The following is a 21,369-nucleotide window of genomic DNA, read 5'->3' on the forward strand; positions in this document are numbered from 1 at the left end:
CTTTTAATTCTCATTGAAAAGGACATTCTCCTCTTCCACCTTCCTCTTATCAGATTTCAAGACTGAAACAGCTTTAGGGCTTTTGGGGGCTGGTGTGGATGGTCTTTGAAGGTCCCTTCCCACCCAAGCCATACTGTGATTTTATGACTGTCCCATATGACATTTTTAACTTACTGCATATCTTACGATACTTTCAGATACTTTGCAATAAATGCATTTGCATTAAAGATTTATTGTGGGTCTCAGTGCTGTAATTGCTGTGGCAGGCACATGCCGTATTTATACTTTGTATTATTCCGATTAATGCATGGAGTGTAAAAAAAAAGTCTAGAAAAGGCATTAAAAAATGAAAACAAGAAGATATTTTTAGGAAAACACACTTCAGTCTCACAGCAGGACTGTCTGTGTTTATCACTCTTCTTGGGAATTCTGGAAAGTGCTGTTCAAGTGCAGTTCAGAGTCCATGGCTGCTGTTCACATTCTGTCTCAGCAGCTGGAGTTGCTGTAATTGCAATTTCCATATTGTGTCTATTCAGAATCAATTAATTGTGGTTTGTTTTATTGTGGAATAGGAATAATTTTCTGCTTCCTGATGGTGTGTGCAGGAGGAGGCAGGTCTGGGGTGGGCTGTGCAGGGCTGAGGCATCCCAGGGGTTTGGGGGCAGGAGCTTTGTTGGGTTTGGGGCAGGAGCTTTGTTGGGTTTGGGTTTGGGGCAGGAGCTTTGTTGGGTTTGGGGCAGGAGCTTTGATGGTTCTCAGGGTGAGAACAGAGTGCAGGAGCAGGGCTGGGCTGCCCAACCCCACGGAGAGCCCAGCTGGACTGGGCAGCCCCTCCTGCAGCACTTCCCACATCCCAGGCAGTGATGCTCTCTGTGGCACCTCTGGTTTTTATCTCAGCCATGTGCCATGCAGCTTCATTCATTATTTTATTTGTGTCTTACCACTGCATTGCTCTTCAAGCTGCAGTGAAAATTTTCTCTTCCTTTACAGCTCTGTCATTGCCATCTTGGTTTTCTGGGTTTTGTTTGCACAGGGAGATCCATGAAAGTCACAGTGCCATTTATATCCCCAGTTCAGAAATGACAGTACAGGTACACCCTGTGCCTTCAGCACAGCACAGGTCAGAGAGGAGAATTTTGCCATTGTGTCTTTCACTCTTTAATTATGACAGCACCTATTTAATGCCATTTTTTTACCCTTTGTTGTTGCATTTGGCCCAATTCAGTTACTTTTTGTGCAGACTTATTGATTAGGTTTGATTATTGCCTAACTGCAGGATCAGTCTAATTATGAGTAAAAGAGCAAATTAGTGAGAAAGTAATAATAACCCTTCTGCTAATGATACTCTCTGGTGATTTCTGTATTCTCTGTGTAGTGCTTGGATTTCTGAAACACCCTTCCAGCAGGAGCAGGGCAGTCAAACCTTGAACGTGGTACAATGATACATGGAAATGAGATAAGGAAAAAACAAGAAAATAAAATTGATAAATCACAATGAAAAAGAACTCCCAGTGGAAATCCTGGGAGTGTTGGGACAGAAAATTAACCCTTCTTCTAATATTTGTTTTCAATTTATTCTTTCAGTCCCATTTTAGAAGTGTTTCAGCTTTGCTATTGATACTTTTTGGAACATGGTTATTCTCTGCATAGCAATAAATTCCTGTTATGTCAGAATTAAGCCTAAAATAATTAAGGTGGAAGCATGTATCACAGGCAGGGGGTGACCTTCCTGAGTGACCAGCATCCAGCGCCGTCTGCTTTTTGTAATGTGCAAATCAGTGAGGCAAGGAAAGAAGCAGATGTCGCTAGAATGACTGTAATAACAAATTCATGCAATTATGCCATGCTGTGTTCACATTTTGCTTCTTCCAGAATCAGGTCAATTCTGCATAAAAGTTTTTATTTTGCCAAAACTTGTTGTGCATCTTCTAGCTGCCTTTTTTTTTTTTTTTAAATACTGCTTTAAGACCTGAAACCAGATTAGACACGCAAAGAGAGAAACATTTATAAAGAACTTTTTTAATTAGCCAAAAGAAACCTTGCAGCATGTTGGTTAGCCTGAAGTACTCTCCATTCAGAACGCTTTTTGTTTTATAAAATGGGCTGGTGGTTTGATGTCTTTACGATAAACAGATGCCCGTGCTGAAGTTTGCCCTCAAGCTGAAGCGGAGCCAGGGGCTGCAGCACAGAGCAGAGCAGTGCCTCTCCCTGCCGGGCATCTCCTGCCCATCCCTCTGGACCTTCAGCTCCAGCTGTGTGCATTTCCCCGGGCTGCAGCTCTGGGCTCTGCTGTGTCCTCAGGTGAGGTGGCAGGGAACAATCTGTGTGCTCCTTGTCCCCTGCCAGCCCCTGTCCCTTGTCAGCCCGGCTCCAGGCTGCTTGGCTTTTGTGCTCTGGGTGCTTCAGGTTTATGGTGAGAAGCTGGGCTTCTTGGATGGTTCCTCCCCGGGTTTCTTGGATGGTTCCTCCCCTGTAAAGGGGCGTTAGAGGAGAATTCCCAGACCTGCGCAAGCAGCGAGCGGCAGTGCCTCCCTCCATGGCTGTGTGCTGTGCCTGCTCCAGCCAGGCTTTGTTAGGCAAGACGCCACGGAAGGATCCAGAAAGAGCTTTGCTGAAATACTGCTGGTTGCCTTGGCTGAGCTCAGTTTGCTGACGCTCCTCTGGATGATTGCTTTCTTCCTTCCAAGTCTTAAAATAGCCTCCTCTATTGCTAGAAGAAGTTAAATAAAAATAAATGATATATAGCACTTATTAGCTGGAGCTGTGGGTAGCTGCTGCTGGTGGAACTGCTTGGTCAGGGAGACAATCCCAGTGGAGCAGAGGCAGCCACCAGGACGAGCCTGAGCGTGGCTGGTGGTGTGAGAAGTGCCAGGAGGAGCCAGCTGTGCTGCCGGTGGCACTGGCAGGTGACAGTGCAGGACACACGGCTGTCACCCACAGCCGGCTCCGCGGGGCATTTTCAGATGGATGTGTTTGTCTACATACCCTGAGTGTAAGTGTTAGAAGGCAGAGTGATGTGAAAGTGCAGAAGGACAGCTGAAACACCAATAAATCCTGATTGCACCTTGCCCTCTTCTTCTGCAGAGGCTTAGCTCAGTTATTTGTTAAGTAAGGTGTCGGTGTACAGAGCTCTTTAGGAACGTGGTTGTGGAATGGAAGAGGGTGGGAATTGTGAAGTCTGTCCTGGCTTTGTGCCTCTGAAACACAAATCTGGTATTGATCATAGCCCCAGTGCAAATCTCTGTGTTTGCACAAGTTTGTGTTTAGAAGGCTAGACAAAAAGTAGGTGCAGTGTGTGTGTGTGTATGTGTGTTTGTAGGACTTTAAAATGTACTTTAAAAATGTGCAGGGTTAATGCAGTGTTTGAATGAAGGAATGAAGTGCTTTGTTTGGTTTTTCTCATTGTAACATCTTTCATCATGATGCTTTCTGTAGGTGATGAAGGCAGAGGAGTGATTGCCATGGGTGGGCAATGCTGCATGATAATGCAAGATGTGACAGAAGCAGAATGGGGATAGACAGGGGTAGGACAGTGCTTTGCACGGAGCTGACACGGGGAATTCACAGAACATCTCCGGGGCACAGAGCGCTGCCAGTAATGAAATCAGAGTCTGTGCACGTGGTGATCTGCAGGGAGAAAGGTGGGTGAGGGAGCATCCCCCTGCGGGGTTCAGTGGTTGAACTTCAGAGCTTTTCTCCTGGCCTCTCATGAGCACCTTACAGCAAAAACATTCAGGCCTGCAGAGAGAAAAGCTGCAGAACCAGAGACAACTTTTTTTTTTTTTTTTGCTGTTCCTATTTAAAGGTTTTCCATAACTGAAAGCAAGGGTAACAGCCCAGGTCAGACAAACTTAAATTAAGCCACTCTTTGATTTTTCTGAAGAAATCCTTTCACGGTGTCTCAGGGCACAGTAGGTAGCCTTGAACTCCTCAGTGTTTGAGCTGAGGCAAGGCAGGGAAAAGAGGAGGAGACGTTTTAGATGGAAGAATTTTACCACATTTCAGGAGAGGCTTTTTCCAGAACGTTTGTCTCTGGTCCGTTCCCTGGGGGTCAGGGCTGGTGTGTTTGGCAGGGCTGGGCAGGGGGAGCAGGACACTGCCAGCCGTGTCCCAGGGCCAGGATGACATCTCCTGATGTGCCAGGGCAGTGCCAGTGCTCAGAGCAGCTCTGCCCTGACTGCTCCTCTGGGGTGAGCACTGGGATCCTGCACCGCAAGAGCTCAGGGCTTTGGACTCTGCTTGGATTAAAGAGCTCCTGGTTATTTCACTTGTCCTACAGATCCTGCTTGCCTTCTGACCAGGTGCCATCTGAGCACACCAGAGAGCTGAGAAGCTCCTGGGAGCAGGGCAGACATGTACGGGAGCCAATTTCCTTCTTGGGCTGAGGGGGATGCGCCCCGGAGTGTGCAGGGAGCTGGCACAGAGGTGGCTGTGCCAGCCCTGCCAGCAGCAGGAGCACCGGGAGCTGTGCTGCACCAAGGAGCAGCATGGGCACAGCCAGCTCTGTGCCAGCATGGGCACAGCCAGCTGTGTGCCAGCATGGGCACAGCCAGCTCTGTGCCAGCATGGGCACAGCCACCTCCGTGCCAGCATTGGCACGGCCACCTCCGTGCCAGCATGGGCACAGCCAGCTGTGTGCCAGCATGGACACAGCCAGCTCTGTGTCAGCATGGGCACGGCCACCTCCGTGCCAGCATGGGCACTGCCAGCAGCAGGAGCACCGGGAGCTGTGCTGCACCAAGGAGCACGCTGGCACAGCCAGCTGTGTGCCAGCATGGGCACTGCCAGCAGCAGGAGCCCAGGGAGCCGTGGTGCCCACGCTGCCCTGCTGTCCCTTGCCCAGCAGAGCCCTGTGGGTGTGTGTGAGCACAGTGATGCTCTGGGTGATTCATGCACAGGTGTCTGGGCCTGCAGCTTCGCTGAGGTGGCACGAGCAGGGGCGTTCCCTGTGCCCGTGGGCAGGTGTGCCACCTGCAGTGTCACTGCAGCTCATGGCTCAGCTGGGCACGGGTGTGGGGTGAGAGCAGAGGGCAGAGAGCAGAGCTGCTGCTGCCTCTGGGGCAGGGCTCCCAGCCCTGTGCGGGACTGCCTGGCAGCTGGAGTTGGGAGTGTCTGGGTTCCATCACCGCTTCCATCACTGCATTTTGGAATTAGATGAAGGGGGTAAAAAATTGCATATTACAACATATTGACATGAAAATACATCATCCAGTGAACAGTGTGATTTCCTAAAGTGACTTTGAAATGGTAAGACACAAGTGTGTGTGTGGAGCTCAGCGGGGCAGCCGCTCGTGCTGGTGGGCAGCAGCAAGCCAAGCCCTGGATGCAAATCTTGTGGAAAATAAGTTTGCAAAGGATTCACAGAGGCCTGAAAAGCTCTGCTGGGTTGGCTGAGGCAGAGATAAAGCCTGAATCCCCTGCTTGGAGGGCTTCAGTGGGAGGAGTTCCTCCTGCACTGCAAGCTGGTGGTGGAGCTTCCTGCGCTCCTGTGGGAGGCAATCATGGCAAATATTTTCTCTCAGGAAAGTGGAAGTAATGACATATGTCATGTGTGTACTTTTTGTTTGAGATGTGCATGACTGTAAAGAAACAGATGGCTCCTTTAATTCTGATCGTGGCATGTGGCTTCTCTGATTATGAGTCTATTATTCCTACACAGATCTTTTTAATAAATTCTTTCTGAAGGGGGAAGGAAGTGAAATTGCCTTGCATCTACTCATTAAAAATTACCAGGAGCAGTGATGGTTATTAGGAAAGCTGTGTCCAGTGAAGTACAAATATGTTGCCTGGAGCAGCCTGAAAAAACCCCAAGCCAAGGAGGCACAAATGCCATGTAAATGCTATTCCCAGGAGGATGCTGCAGCCTTGTGCTCACGCAGGAGCTGAGGCAGCGCGGGCAGCTCTCCATCACACCCTGCTGAGGCTCCTGTCCCTCTGCCCAGGCAGCAGAGCGGGGTGCAGCCCCGGGCCCCTCCTGCTGCCACCCACGCGTGTCAGGACACGGAGGCACGAGGGTGGAACGCGTTCACGTTCCTGGGCATTCCTGCTCCAGATTTTTCCAGTTGCTGCTGGGGCGCTCCCTGAGCCTCGGTGTCTGCTGGAGCGAGGTTTGGGCAGGGTTTGCCCTGCCATGGATGCAGCCAGCCCAGCACAGATGGCATGGGGACAAGGTGGAAGGCCGTAGTTCAAGGTAGGAGATGTGCTGCCTTTTCTTCTCCTCCTCCAGAGGTTAAACCCCCAGACCAGGGTGGCGTGGCTGTTGGGACAGGCTTTCTGCTCTTCCTCCCTGCAGCTCTTTGCCTTGTGCCCACAAGCTTTGCCAGCATCTCTCCCTGACTCTCAGTTATTCCCTTGTTTCCTTGCTGGCACCCCTCCTGCCCTGGGACCCCTCAGCCCTTTCCATAGGGGTGTGCTGGAGCACTGAGGTGCTGCTGCTGCACATCCTTCAGCACCCCTGTGGCTGTGGGACAGTAATTTGATAGAGATCATTAGAAACCTGATGATTCCAGGCCTTTATTTCACTTTTTAAACATATAAATTGGTCTGTTCTATTTCTTTGAGGGCTTCTCAGTTGCAGAGAATCCTAGATTCCAACAAAACGTGTTTCCTTCTGGCCTAATGAGTGTGACACTGTAATCAGTCTCTCAGGAGTCCAGTGGGGCTCTGTCTGTGATGAGTGATTCAGAGCAGTGCTAATTCCTTCATTCTCGCTGAGGAGTGGGACTGGAGCACATTCCACAGCTCGGTGTGTAGGGCTGCTGTGTTTGAGGTGCCTTTTGGACAAAATGAAGATACATCCACTTCACAGTGACAATATTTAAATAGGTCCTAGCTCTCAGTGTTCAGGCTTGGTGACCTTCTGATGAATTTGAAGGCATGGCTGTACTGCATGTGATCTGCTGGTGTTTTGAACACTCTGTTCCATTTTTCCAAGAGTCTCCTTCACCCTCAGGATGACAGTGCAGGTGGGGAAAATTCCTCCTGATGTCAGAAATGGAATGCTTCTCTCTAGAGTAGTTGGGAGACTGACTGGTTTGATTGTAACCTGTCTTTTTAAAAACATCCTATCTGCTATCAGTCCTTCTCCATGAATTTCAGCTTTGTACTTCATTGTGCTGACACTCTGTGAATGCTCAGGCAAGTGCTGATGGTGTTGAGATGAGGAGCTGAAAATGGAGAGGGGAAGGTGGGAGGAGGAGTTCCAGCGTTCCATGGAAGGAACATCATCCTCATGGAGTCTCAGCTCCGTGTTCAGTGGTGTGGGGAGGGAGGAGGAACATCCTGGGGCAGCTGGGCAGTGTTTGAGAGCTGCTGTTGCAGGTCTGTCCCTCTTCCTGGAAGGCAAAATAGGACAGGTGAGAGAGAGAAGGAACAGCAGAGATGGAAAATGCACATTCCCTCCATCAGGCTGGCTCCTGGAAAACCCAGGGCAGAGCAGAGCCATCCATCCCCTCAGAGTGGGGTAAATCTGGGCTTTGGGGCTCCTTGGACACTCCTAGAGGTAACTCATTGATCAAATTCCAAGCCTGGAGCACTAAAATACCCCCAGCTCTTATTCTGCCTGCTCTTTTCTAAATTTCTGCAGAGATTGGAGGAGTTCCTTCATTTGTTTCACTGGAATAAGGCTGAAGGTTAACTAAAATACTGTGTAATTATGTGTCTTCACTGTCCTTCTCTTGATTTATTCATTTCCGTGTTTTAATGCCTAAAATCTTTTTGTATACAGAAGGAAAACAAGAAATGTTAACAAACTTAAATTATGTGGATTTTTTTGGCCAGAGAGAAAGTGGAAGGAAAACAAAACTGAGATGTGGTCACAATAGGCAGGAAAATCATTAAAAATTAGAACTGAAATCTGGAAGAAAATAGGAGCACACTGGTTTTTTAGAAAAATCAAAAGAAAATCTGTTGGCTTTGATAACAGAGCTTTTATTGAAGGGAAGGTGGATTTTGAGCAGGACACAGGCTGCATCGTTTCAGAGCCTGTGTGTGGTGCAGTTCTGCAGCAAACACTTGACAGTGTCCCAGACAACAGGGCTTTGTTGGAAGGAGTCATTTTGGGAGCGTTGTGGAGCTTTGGGGGCTGATCTCCCTCTGAGCTGTCTGCTGAGCTCAAGGGTGGAGCGCTCTCAGAGGGGCTGGGGGATTTTCTGGCTGTTCCCTGCTGCCACCAGCACTCGGTGCCTCGCGGTGTTCGCAGAAATCCCTGGCTGGCTGTGGAGCTGGAGGTGGGATGTGAGCCACCCCGGAGCCTGGGCAGGGGGCTCACAGGAGGGAGTGTGCCAGTTCTCTCTGGAGCCCCACTGCAGCATTATTCTCTTGCAATATAGGAGTTACCAAGGAATAGATTAGGTATTCACGTTACCGTAGCAAAATAAGAGATGTTAATTATTTAGTGGGTTTCTCAGGAGGCTTCTGAAAAAGAACTGAGGAAGAACTTCAGAAGCGTTTTCAGAAAGAAAGTTACTGGATGAAATTCTCCTTACTCCTCTCTTGGAAGTGGAAGTCAGTTCCTTGCCATGGGTGCAGGGCAGGATCTGCCCTGGGGAGGGAGGAGAGCAGGGTGAGCCTGAGCCGGGCCAGCCACGGGGAGCACTGAGGGTGTGCTGTCCCTTCCAGACAAAGTGAGTTTTTGTAGCTCAGGTGAGAGACACTGAGGGCAGGACAACTCTGCTTCTAGTCCCAGAACGCTCCTTGCACATTCCAGGTGCTTCTCCGGCTCTGGTGGCTTGGGTATGTGGGGATAGTGGCCTGGAATGAAAATAAAGAAACAAATCAGTGCAGTTGAACAGACTGTCCGTGTGCTGTGAGCTCGGAGCAGGGCTGCTGGGACTGTGGCAGTGCAGCTTCCATCGTTCGGGGCTGGCTGTGAACCCGACTTGGAAGAAACAGGTTTAGGAAACAGCAAACATGCACAGAGGTGATTTTGTTGTTGTTGTTGGGCAGTTGATTTTACTGTGTAGCAGAGGGTCAAAAGTCTTCTGTGTGCCTGTCTCCCTTTCATTAGGTGAACAAGTCTTTCTTTAAGTGTGCTAAGTCCATAGAAGGTGCTTTGAATTAAGCTGCTTAATTCCTGTGCTGAAGGACTCCAAATTGGTCTCACGCAAGGATTTTGTGCTTCACCTCCAACTATTAAATGGGTTGATGTAGTTCAAGGGCCAGGCTTAATTATCCTGGGCTTGATGACTGGTACACCTGTAAATGTCCCTGCTTAAAGGCTAAATGCTGCCTCAGTTGTCTTTGTACCTTCTTGCTGGTGTCCTTTCTTTATTAAGCACAGGAGGATTTTACGGTTTTTCCCCAAGTGTGGGCAGCAGCTCTGTGCAGCTGCTTGGTACACTGATGGCAGCCTGGGCTGTGTACCAAGGGCACAGGTTGGTTCTTATTATTTCAACTGTGGCACACTGATAATTTGTCCTTCCTGTATTTGCTTTCCTGAATGGTTAAAGTGTCCTTTCCAACAGATGTAGCAGGGAGCTTATCAATTTTATTTGTAAACTTGTGTCCTGCATGACGATCATCGTGGTACTGTCTTTAGTGAAGAAATTCTCTTTGTCTAGTTAAATAATCCTTTTCTGGATGAAAAAAGATACTCAAAATGTTATAATAGTCTTGCATTTGAATGAATTTCAAAGCCTGAGCAAATCAGGGTTTTCCATTTTGCTATTTCCCTGAAGTTTTCCTGAGACAGAAGAGGCATTTGGCACAGCAGGTCATCTCTGATGCTGTCTGAAAACACGGCTGCAGTCACAGGGGATGGATGGTGGCTGCTCTAATGAGTGCAGGTTACCTCAAATTGCTTTAATGAGCCAGTGCAGTTGTGTTAGGCTTATTGCATATCTGAATTAATGGCTTGGAAGGAAGTTTGTTAGCCTGCTTTGCTAGAAACCAAATCAAACAACAGCCTGGCATATTCTTCAATGACACGGAATAGCAGAACTGGAATTTTAATTTACCTCAGGCTGTGTGTGATCCTTTCTATTAATAAAACAACGACGTACAGCAGACAGGTGCTGGAATAACAATCCCCTGGTGCGGGTGCTGGCTCTGCACATGGAGCCACAGGTGGCCCTTCCCATCAAGGTTTTATTTTAATTGTAATGGCAGTGAGCTGAGCCCCTGGGTGAACCCACCCTGCCCCGGTCGTGTCACGGTCCTGCCCCTCCTGTGAGTCAGGAGCCTGCTCAGGGTCCTGTGGGCTGGAACCAGCCTGTCCTCAGGGGAAACTGCCATGGTTTGTGTTCCACACCTGGAACCGCCAGGGCACAGCCATGGTTTGTGTTCCACACCTGGAACCACCAGGGCACAGCCATGGTTTGTGTTCCACACCTGGAACCACCACGGCAGAGCCATGGTTTGTGTTCCACACCACAGCCCACCACGGCAGAGCCATGGTTTGTGTTCCACACCACAGCAGAGCCATGGTTTGTGTTCCACACCTGGAACCACCAGAGCAAAGCCATGGTTTGTGTTCCACACCTGGAACCACCAGAGCAAAGCCATGGTTTGTGTTCCACACCTGGAACCACCAGAGCAAAGCCATGGTTTGTGTTCCACACCTGGAACCACCAGAGCAAAGCCATGGTTTGTGTTCCACACCTGGAACCACCACGGCAGAGCCATGGTTTGTGTTCCACATCTGGAACCGCCAGGGCACAGCCATGGTTTGTGTTCCACACCACAGCAAAGCCATGGTTTGTGTTCCACACCTGGAAGCACCAGGGCAGGAGCTTCAGGGCAGTCACTCTTTATCTGGGCATGGGACAAGGTTGGGACAGTTGCCCTCAGGCTGGGAGAGCTGAGGTGGAGCTGGGAACAGAAACCTGCAGGGCAAGGCACAGGCAAAGGGTGGAATTGTTTCTTTAGGAGAGGGGCTGCCTGTCTGCTCTGGACTGGCAGTGTGAAGTTGTTCTGTGAGTAGGATGTCAGCTTTGGATGTGCAGATGTCACGCAGAAGGATGTGCTGAACGAATCTAATAGATGAGAAGATACTTTGCAGGAGAATCAGAGCTCAAAGACACAGGTAAAAATGGAGGAAGCAAGTCTGCATTTCTACCAAATACACAAAGGAAGTAAAGTTTGAAAGAACGAGATATGAGCAAAGAGTTTAGTAGTCAAAGGACAAGGATGCAGGGGATGAGTAATGTGGCCAAGAAACCAAACCTACCTGCAACTTTGTATGGGAAAATGAATCATGAAACTTTGGTAATTTAAGGTCAAATTAGCAAAGATTAATTTGTGTATACTAGAAAAATTACCTATCAATTGTTGGTTGTGATTGCTGTTATTGAGTAACTTTGGAAAGTACAACCACATCCCCTGTTCCTGTCCCCTGTCCCCAGCACAGCAGCACTGCAGGCTGGCTGCCTCCCCTGCAGCTGGGGCTGAACTCCTCCAGAGCACACACGAGAGGGGCCAGACACGCTGCTCTGAGCTCTGACACCCTCAGCCTGTCAGAGATGCTGAGCCTGCTGCACCCAACGTGATTATCTCTCCCTCTGTCAAGGAGGCAGATGCCTCAGCTAGGAAACATCATCCCCAGCCTGTCAGCTGGATTCTATAAATGGAAAGAGGTCTTTAAAAGCCAAAAATTATATTTAGTTGCAGTTATGGGGGGGAAGAAGGAAAAAAAAAAAAGAAGAAAAATAATAAATAAAGTCCGAACCCTTCAGAAATGGAACAAAGGAACAACAAAGCACTTGGGTTGGCCCTAATCATCTGCAAATGTTCATGCAGTCATTAAATGTGGACTGCATAGATAAAAGTTACTCTTCTGTCACTCCTTTTATCTCTACCTGAAGCATTCACTTGCCACTCAGGTTTCTGTGTACGAGGCATAAATATTCAGCTTTTTCCAGAATGTTTTTACCCAGTGTTTGCTTGTTTTCATCTGAGCTCTCCATATGCCAGCAGCTGCAGCAATAAAATGCTGTGAGCTGGAGGTGTGCATTTAGGTGATTTAGCCTTGGATAGCCTGCAAAAGCCTTATCTGACCAGGTTTCATAGCCCTGTGAGGAAGAGTGAGCCAAAAATAAAGCTGAAGTGTGGCTGGTTTGGGTATGAAGAAATGTGAGTGTCCTGCAGCCAGTGCTGGGGACAGCTCCCGTGTGCTGTGCCCTGGGCAGGGGTGGCTCTGTGCTCAGGTGTCAGCTCTCTGAGCCACTCAGGAGAAACGGGGTTTGCATTTCCCTGGTGTTCAGTGACAGCAGCCTTGGGCTGCCCAGGAGCCGTGGCCTTGGGAGAAAAAGCATTCTGTGGGGTTTGCACTTCTCTGGAAACCGACAGAATTGCTGTTGGCCAGCTCCCACTGCCCGTTCTGTTGTTGGCTGGGTGTCTTCATGGGAAATAAATGGGAGAAGTTGCACCTGTAGTGCAGTTTTGTGCAGTGCTGCAGGAGTGTGGGCACAGCAGCCTGCCTGCAGTGCCAGCCTCAGGGGCACAGCAAGGTGACAGAAGTACCCAGAATGTTCCCTTGACTTTGTGCCGGAGCATCTGTGTTGAGTCCCTGCAGGGGGAGGTTGTGCAGCCCTTTGTGCTGGTCAGCTGGTCCTTTTGTGAGAGACAGGACTCCTTGCAGGGGCTCTGAGATCAGAGTGAGGTCCTGCTGCTCTCCTGGGGCTGTGCAGACCCAGCCAAAGCCTGGGATGAGCCAGGGCTGGGTTGGGTTTGGTTTGTCCCTGCGATGAGCCAAGGGCTGGGTTGGGTTTGTCCCCAGGATGAAGCAGGGCAGGTTTGGGTTTGCTTTGTCCCCAGGATGAGCTAGGGCTGGGTTATTTTGGTTTGTCCCTGGGATGGGGCTGGGTTTTTTTGGGTTTGCTTTGTCCCGTTGCTCCCGTGCCAGGGCTGGGGGTGCTCTGCAGCAGGAAGGGCTTGGCTGTGCCACCTGCCAGGGCACACCTGTGCCAGGGCACACCTGTGCCAAGGCACAGGGCACAGCGGGGCACTGCCGTGGCCGTGGCAGTCAGTGAAGGCCCATGAACCAGCCTGGGAGTGCCACAGGCCAGTTCTTGCAGAAGTTGGCTCTGGGGTGCTTCACTGGACAGTGTGCTGTTATCCTGCCACAGGTTCATCAGAAAATATTGCTGTGTTTGTTTTTCTGCTCCCTCCTTCCCACCCCCCATTGCCTAGCCTTCAGTGAATTTGGTTGTTCATTACTTCAGTTCCCTACCCAGAGGCTGTCATTATTATTTATTTTAGTATTCTAATTTAGCATCGGAAAGAAAATAGCATTTGACCAAAAAGAATTAGAGGCAATAACTTTTTCAGAGAACTAAGCCTTTGAAAACTAGTTTTTTTACTCAGTTTAATTTCATGGGTGCACAATTTCTATTACATGTAGGCCAACTGGATTGCAGCAGCTGTAAAAAAATATGTATTTTAAGCTTTAATGTGTTATTTATGAATGCATTATAGTTATAATAATTCACTTACAGGGCTATTGTGACAACAGCACGTTACCTGAAATATAGGAATTTGCACCAACAAATAGTTAATTAACAATAAGAGAATAAAGGGAGAAGGTGCCCAGGGATTGGCAGCACTAACAGTAGCAGGCAGTCTTTGTGTGGGTCTGAGCAGCCCAGTGGAGGCAGGAAAAGTCTAAACTGCTGTAAATTAGAAATTAGTCTGGTGCCTGCAAATCTCACCTGTCTTAACAGAATTGTTGGAAAACTTCTTGGACTTTACAGACCTGATTTGGAGAGAATTGCAGTGGTGAAATAAAATGGGATCAGTTTCTGTGCAAAGACCAGTGGAGAACTTAATCCTGCATGGGACTTGTTGGGGAGTATCAGAATACATTTGCCAGATGCAAGATAATGTCAAGTAAATATTTAAAGCTGTACTGGCAGCACGGCGTGCTGGAGCATAGTGAAGGCACTGAGGGGGGTGAAATGCTCTCAGTGCAGGAGCAGTGAAGGAGGCAGTGCTGCAGATGCACATCGAGGTGCAGGTTCACCTCGCAGGTACCAGCCAGGGGCAGGCAAACTCCGCTGGAGGCTCTCTGGTGGGCTGTAAGCACTTCACCACCTATTCTCTGCTCCCAGCATCAGTTTTCCGTGGCTTTGCAGCCGTGGTGCTTCTGTGCTGTCACTTTTCCGCAGGGATGCTGTGCTGTGAAGCACTTGTGCTCACTTTGGGTGCAGCTGTGTGGTCAGAGTGCAGCCAGCGTGGGGGTGACACTGCTGAGCACCCCTGGACTCTGCAGAGAGCCTGTGCACATTTTGCCATCAGCATCTTCTGTGGGACTTCTGTCTACTTCCCCTCTAGTCTTCTGACTGTTTCATTGTTTCTGGGTATTGATTGAGTGGTGCACTAAAATCAGAGTGGTTTGGGTTGAAAGAAACCTTAAAGGTCACCTTGCCCCACCCTTGGGGTGTCAGGGACAGCTTCCCCTCTCCCAGGCTGCTCCCAGCCCTGTCCAGCCTGGCCCTGGGCACTGCAGGGATCCGGGGGCAGGCACAGCTTCCCCTGCAGTGATGGAGTCATTGAGGTTGGAAAGGACCTCCAGGATGATGGAGTCCCACCACCACCACCCTGGTGGGTGGCCCAGATCACTGCGTGTCATGCCCAGTTGCTTCTTGAGCACCTCCAAGGACAGTGACCCCATCACCAGCCTGGGCATCCCCTTCCAGTTCTCACCACCCTTCCAGGGAAGAAATTCCTCCCGATGTGCAGCCTGGGGACAGCATGGGTTGTTCCTGGTTCTCTGGCCAGCCTGAGCTTTGGCCTCTTTCTGCCCAAAACATCAGTGAAATGGCCATATTGTCACCTCCTGGAGAACAACTGGGTGAGGCACAGGATGCATCCAACCTGTCAGCAGCACAGTTTATGCTATGTTCACCCACAGCTGTTCCAAGTGCCCTTCCAGGCCACTGCCCACAGCAGGGCACTTGGTCTAGACATGATGTGAAGCTAAAGCTGTTAGTCAGAATCTATTAATATGTGATATGCAAAGCATTCCTGGAGAGAAGCCTCAGTGCTGACATGTCAGATATGGCCAAGGGAAGCTCCCTTCTGTTGTCTCACCTGATGGGAGAGGAAAGTTCTGCTGGGCAGGGGCAAGGTGTGAGCCCCAGGACACGAGCAGCCTGAGCTGGCAGGGCTGCAGGGCTGAGCCCAGCCCTGGCAGCCCTCAGCCCTGAGACACAACAATTCCAGCAGCAACCCCAGCCAGAGAATCCTTTAATGTGTGTGAGTGACAGTGAGTCATCTCTGGTGGCTGTGCTCAGCCCGGGGATGCAGTGGGGACAGCCTCCATCCCACATCTGCAGGACAGCTCGGGACAGAGAGCAGCTCAGAGGCGCTGCTGGCTTCGCTCGGGGCTGGGCACGGAGCACGGACACAGGTAGGGCTGCTGGGGCTGGGCACGGAGCACGGACACAGGTAGGGCTGCTGGGGCTGGGCTGGCACACCTGGCTCTGCGCTGGGACCCCTCTCCATAGCCTGGGGCAGCAGCTGCGTGCCACAGCCAGCACAGGGCTCTGTCAGCTGTGCATCTCTTGTGAAACTGATAGATAAAGACTCAAATGCTAACGGAATTTTACTAAATGCTCTTTGGAGTTTCAGTTCAGGAGCGGAGTGCATGGGTAGAATGGAAGTGACAGATGAGTAAATTTAAAGGTAAGAGGAAAGGTGGGTTCCTTTGCAACCTGCAAAGACCTCCTTCCCTAAATGAATTCTTTGAGAAGCTGTTAAAAATTCATTTGTAGTTTTCCTGCAGTCACTTCAGGCACAAGTGGGGTTGTGGGGGCTAGTGTTAAAAATACTGTGAGTGCTTGTGTGGTGTACAGGAGCAGTGGAAGGACTCTGGCTCTGCTGATGGGGAATGGTGCAAGTGGTGCTGAGAGCACGGATTGCACACTGGGGCTGTCCCCAGCAGTGCAGGCTCAGGAACCAGGGGTTACAGGCCCTGTGCACCCAGCACTTGTTTTACAGTTGTTTGGGCCAAATATTCAGCTGCTGCAAATTGCTCTGAAGCTTTTCTTGATTTTTTTTTTTTTTTGTTTAACTGGAGTTGGTGTGAATCCACACGTTTCAGACATTTACAGCAGCAGCGTCCTTCCAATGTTTTAAAGTTTTTCAATCAACTTTGAGAATAAATGGTTTAATTTCTTTGGAGGTATGTAGAGTCCCAGTAGGCATAAATACAGTAATGACAGAAAATAGGGACTTTTCTCTGATCTGGATGATTTCAAAGCAGCACAAAAGCAAGTGTGGTATCCCAGGTCAGCTCCCCAGCTACAGTATACAGCATGCAATGTCCTGAGTTTGAACAGAGTGGCTTTTTCTTGTAGTAGAATAAGGACCACTTACTACCTCCTAAAAACCAGAAGCTAATTTATAGCTCAGTGTTGAAACAATGTCTTTTTTCTAGGACACACATTTGTCTTCGCTAACTTTGATAGACTGTTGTAAGCTAGAGGACTGCAGCATTCGCTTCATGCACTGGAATGTGAAATGTGATGGTTTTTTTCTTAGAGCTCTGCTGTGCTTGCTGCCTTGGGTTGTTTTTTATGTCATTTACGGTGCTGAACATCAATGCGAGCATATTATGCAATGTAGTATAAAAATACACAAAGGCAATAACCTCCCCTGTTATTCCTGCTCTGACAGAACAGCCTCATTTGATCGTTTCGCCTTTTGATTTCTGGAGGCGTTAATTCCAACCAGTGTATTGCATCTGGGGTGTTTGTGAGCGCGTTGGAGTAGCAGCAGGAGCTCTGGGGCAGGCTCCAGGTGTCTGCCGTGGCTGGCCCTGGGTGCTGGCTGTGCAGCTCCCAGGGTGCCAGCCACCCAGGCATGGAGGTCACCTGTGCAAGCACCTGAATTTCATGGCAAGTTGTGTGGAAATGTGTGCTGGTTTGTAAAAGATCTGCATTCCATTTCTGTACCGTGACCTTGTCACTGTGTCCTTCCCCTCGGTGGCAGCGTGTCAGTCAGGAGTGACTGCCCAACACGCTGGCCTTGGCTGGGCTGTGTGGGCAGACCAGTGATGTGCTGGGCCAGAGTCACCCAGCCGAGCTATTTCTGCTTTCACTGAGCACAGCCTTGCGTTTTAACTCTTTTCTACAAACCCATGGCCTTGAAGTGCCTCTTGGATCAGGGTGCCAGCACCGTGGGGTCCAGGTGTGAGCACAGCCATCTCCGTGCCCACAGGCAGCACTGTCAGAAGCTCTGAGCTGCACCTGCGCCAGCTCCCCGTGTCCCCCCGGTCCCCGTGTCCCCCCGGTCCCCGTGTCCTCCTGGTCCCCATATCCTCCTGGTCCCCATGTCCCCCATGTCCTCCTGGTCCCCATATCCTCCTGGTCCCCATGTCCTCCTGGTCCCCATGTCCCCCATGTCCTCCTGGTCCCCCATGTCCTCCTGGTCCCCATGTCCCCCATGTCCTCCTGGTCCCCATGTCCCCCATGTCCTCCTGGTCCCCATGTCCCCCATGTCCTCCTGGTCCCCCATGTCCCCCATGTCCCCCTGGTCCCCCGGTCCCCCATGTCCCCCAGTCCCCCCCTGCCCGGGCACCTCGCGGTGACCCGAGCCCAGTGCTGGGCAGGGTGGCAGAGCAGCGGGCACAGGAGACACAGCCTGCCCGTGTCCCCAGCGGGGTGTGCACTGGGCTGGCTGGGCTGCTCCCTCCTGCAGGTGCTGCTCACCTGTGCTGGGCAGGGGCTGCCGGGACATCCCCCCGGCAGGGGCAGGGGCTGGGGGCTCTGTGCTCGCTGAGGCGAGGGCTGCTGCAGTTTCTGCTGCCGTTTCTGCCTGGGGAGGTGCAGGGGGCAGGGGAGCCCTCCCTGCTCGGGCAGCCCAGGTGCTGTGCCCTGGCTGCTCAGCCAGGAGCCAGCCCTGCCCGCTGGGCTGACCTGCTGCTCCCCTCTGCCCTGCCTGCACGGGACCCAGCAGCTGTCTGAACCAACTGAAACCACCACTTGCAGCAAAAGAGTAATGCCATTTTAGCTGTGCTGTGTGAAAATGATTGTAATCGTGGTGTGCTTAGGCTGCTAGCACGGAGCAGAGATGCTGGGCAGTGTGTGGGAGTACCACGCACCGTACAAAAGTTGTAGGGAAGCTGAGAAGGAGCTCAGTATACAGAACATCTACTTGGACTCTACAAGTGATCATCAGGGCAGGCAGTAACAGGAAAACAGGCTGTTTAGTCTTCTGCTAATTTGTCTTGTTGCTGGTTAAATTGATGAAAGGTGAAAAGCAAAACCCTTCTCTGTGTGTGCAGCGTGTTGTAGCTGCACTGAGGAACAGTGATGGCATAATTACACATGGCTTTCTGCAGTGTCTGAAAGGCTTTAGGTAAGTGTAGAGAGGGGAAAAACATCTTCAAGTACAGTTTCTAAAACTGTGTCAAATGCAGGCTTCTGAAATGCAGTCCATTTATTTCAGGGAAGGGGGAATGGGGTGTTGTGGTGTTGTTCCTCAGTCGATGGCTGTTGGAGTGGATGTAATGGGCCAGATGGGGGGAAAAGAGCTGGCTGACTGTCAGATTGTTGGGGGTGGCTCGTTCAGTCAGTGTAGGCAGCTGGGCTGGGGAAGGCTGCTCCAGCAGGGGCTGCAGTGGGCAGCACTCCGGGAGCAGAAGTGTAGGGCAGGCAGAGGCTGCTCCTGCTTGAGTGAATGACTCCCCTGAGCACACAGCTGAGTGGTGTTTTTCAAGATGGTGTAACTTGCTGGGTAAATTTTTGGGGTGTGCATCAAGTGATTTGTGCAAAATCACCTGTGGTGGGAATTCAGCTTAACCAAAGCTTAGTCTGAGGAAACAATGTGAGAAAATACTGCAGCCTTTCATTTGACTGTTTTACAGTTGAACTGGTTTGTGTACATGTGTTTGTATATAGGGACCCTATCTGCATAAGCCTAATCTTTAACCTGTTTAAAATAATTCCAACCTTAAAATGAAGAGTAATGTTAATTGCAGGTTAAATTGTACATTTTTTTTCTGAAAGGACTTCTCTGCTGTTCAGCCTCTGTGTGCATAGCCCTGGTCAGAGCTCTTTGCCCCTTTGGGTGGGCTGCTGAGGCACAGCAGGGTCCAGGGTTCTGCTGCTTCCAGGGGCTGTGAGAACCCTCTCTGCACCTCTGCATGGCACACCCAGGCTTTTGGCTTCTGCTGATGAGTTCTCTGTCCTTCGCTTTGAAAAATTTCCTCTGAGGCCATTTCTCTGAACAGCTCTTTCTGTAATGAGTGTGAATTTTAAAACACTCGATTTCTTGCCTCCTTCCTTTTGTTAATCCTCAGTAAATGGGGCAAATAATTGGGAGGTGTCACCTGTCCCTTTGTGAATGGTGCTTCTGTTCTTGTCTGCTTCTTGCAAGAGAAATGCCCAGGAGCTGCAGCTTTCAGTGCCAGTGTCTGAGCAGACTGCCAGGCTGTGCTCATCTCCTGCTCCCCAGAGGCAGGGCTCATCCTTCCACGCTTCCAGGAGGGATGCAGTCTATTCTTTGATGATTTTCTTGCCATTTTTAGGCTGCTTTTCCTTGTTTTGCTTTTCCTAGAGGATTCTGATCTTTCTCAGTTCTTTCTTTGTGTTTTTGTTGTTTTGTTGTTTTTTTCTTCCCAACGCTAGGGAAGTTTGTCTCTTTTTGTAGCCCAGCTGTTGACAATAATGCTCCATAAATAGGAAGAAAAAAGGCACTTCTCTCTACTTCCCTTATAATTTGAAACTATTCTCCTAGCTCTGAATAAGGCTACATTAATAATTAAATTCTCATTAAGGTTATGATACGCAAGAGTTTTCTAATATTTCATAAGCAGCAAACTAAAGCTGCCCAAAGCTCTCAAAAACTGCTAGCTTCCCACTCATCTCAGACCTTTCTAGCAGGTCTCCTGGCACCTTCTCCTCTGCATGCCTGGTTCTCACCACGCTTCCAGGATATTCTCTTACAAACAGTGACATTCCTTGCTTTTTCTCCCAGAATTTGTCAGGGAAGAACATAAGTTCACTGTTGTCACACAGTTTGTCACAGCGATTTTTAAATTCACTGTGAGCTGGTCAGAGTGGGGTTTGTGGTCGACAGGGGTGAGTGGGGCTCACATTTCCATCTGGAGTGGCTCCTCCTGTGTTCCGTGCTCCTGTCCTGTGTTCTTGGAGCAGCAGGAGAAACGTCTGCTCCAGCAGCTGGAGTGGCTTCATCCTAAGGGCCACATCCGAGGTGGCTGTGCAGTTTGGGTGTTTGTCTTCTGCAGCTGCCAGGCAGCTCCTGCTGTCCCCTGCCCTCCCTTGAGCCAGCCCAGCTGCCGTGCAGGGTCCCAGTTCCACTGGGGTGCTCCAGTGCCCCCCGTGCCCCCCAAACACACACTCCACAAACAGGAGTAGCACCCTGTGAGCTACTGTCTTGTCTGCTGTGCTGCATGCCCCAGCCCAGCTGTTTGGAAAGCAGCCAGCTTGCATTTGTTTTAGCAGATGGGAAAAGCAGGAGAGCACTCGGAACGGGCCGAGAAGAAATGTTCGTTCATTCCTTCATTCATTCCTTCACTCATTTATGCATTCCTTCATTCCTTTATTCCTTCATTTATTCCTTCATTCATTCCTTCATTCATTCCTTTATTCATTCCTTTATTCATTCCTTCATTCATTCCTTCATTTATTCATTCCTTCATTCATTTATTCATTCCTTCATTTATTCCTTCATTCCTTCATTCCTTCCTTTATTCATTTATTCATTCATTCCTTCATTCATCTATTCATGCCTTCATTCCTTCATTCATTTGTTCATTCCTTCAGTCATTTATTCATTCCTTCGTGCCGGGGCAAGCACAGCAGAGCAGTGAGCCGAGCTGCAGAGCTCAGATGAGAGTGGGCACTGTGGCACTGCAAACCCCAGCTGCTGGTGCCGGGAAGGGAGAGGTGCTGGGTCTGACCCATGGGCTGGTCCTTAGCAGGCTGGGGCTGTTCCTCAGCCCAGGTGAGCAGGGAATGGGGCTGTCCCTCTGCTCTGGTGCAGGAGGTGACAGCCCTGCCCGCAGCTCTCCCAGTCCCACAGCTGCTCAGGGAGGAGGAGGAGGCTCAGACCATGGAGCCTGGCCATTTCCCAGCCCTGCTCACAGCTGGGCACCCAGCACAGCTCCTGTCACCACTGGAGCGTGTCCCAGGAGCCACATCTGTGCTTCACATCCACGTGGCACTGGCAGCTGGTGGCACTGCCCAGCAGCCCTTCTGTTGAAGGAGTTTCCTAATTCCAGCCCAAACCTCCACGGAAGCAGCATTCTGCTGGTGACCCAGCCCTGGGCAGGGCCCTGATGTGCTGGCTCTTCCTGCTTCTTCCCTTTGTGTTCCCTGGAGCAGAGCACTCCCTGTGCTCCCATCCTTTAACCCTTGCATTTGTTGCTGCAGCTGCATTGCTGCCACCTGCCCCGTCAGCAAATCC

At 50.2% G+C, this 21,369-nt stretch overlaps 1 protein-coding gene across 5 annotated transcripts in view; it reads left to right on the forward strand.

Annotated features, from left to right (window-relative positions):
• Positions 1-21,369, forward strand: part of FGF13 (fibroblast growth factor 13) — a 196,729-nt gene that overhangs the window by 82,137 nt on the left and 93,223 nt on the right. Inside the window, exon 1 of one of the 5 annotated variants that reach the window (XM_041459233.1) lies at positions 6,014-6,190. The exons of the other annotated variants lie outside the window; for them this stretch is intronic. Within the exon in view, the coding sequence (XP_041315167.1) occupies positions 6,160-6,190 (31 nt within the window). The 5' untranslated portion in view covers positions 6,014-6,159. Of the gene's footprint in view, positions 1-6,013; positions 6,191-21,369 lie in introns of those variants that run through there. 5 annotated transcript variants of the gene reach the window in all.

Source organism: Pyrgilauda ruficollis, unplaced genomic scaffold (assembly GCF_017590135.1).
Source record: "Pyrgilauda ruficollis isolate IOZ18807 unplaced genomic scaffold, ASM1759013v1 scaffold133, whole genome shotgun sequence".
Lineage (NCBI taxonomy): Eukaryota > Metazoa > Chordata > Aves > Passeriformes > Passeridae > Pyrgilauda > Pyrgilauda ruficollis.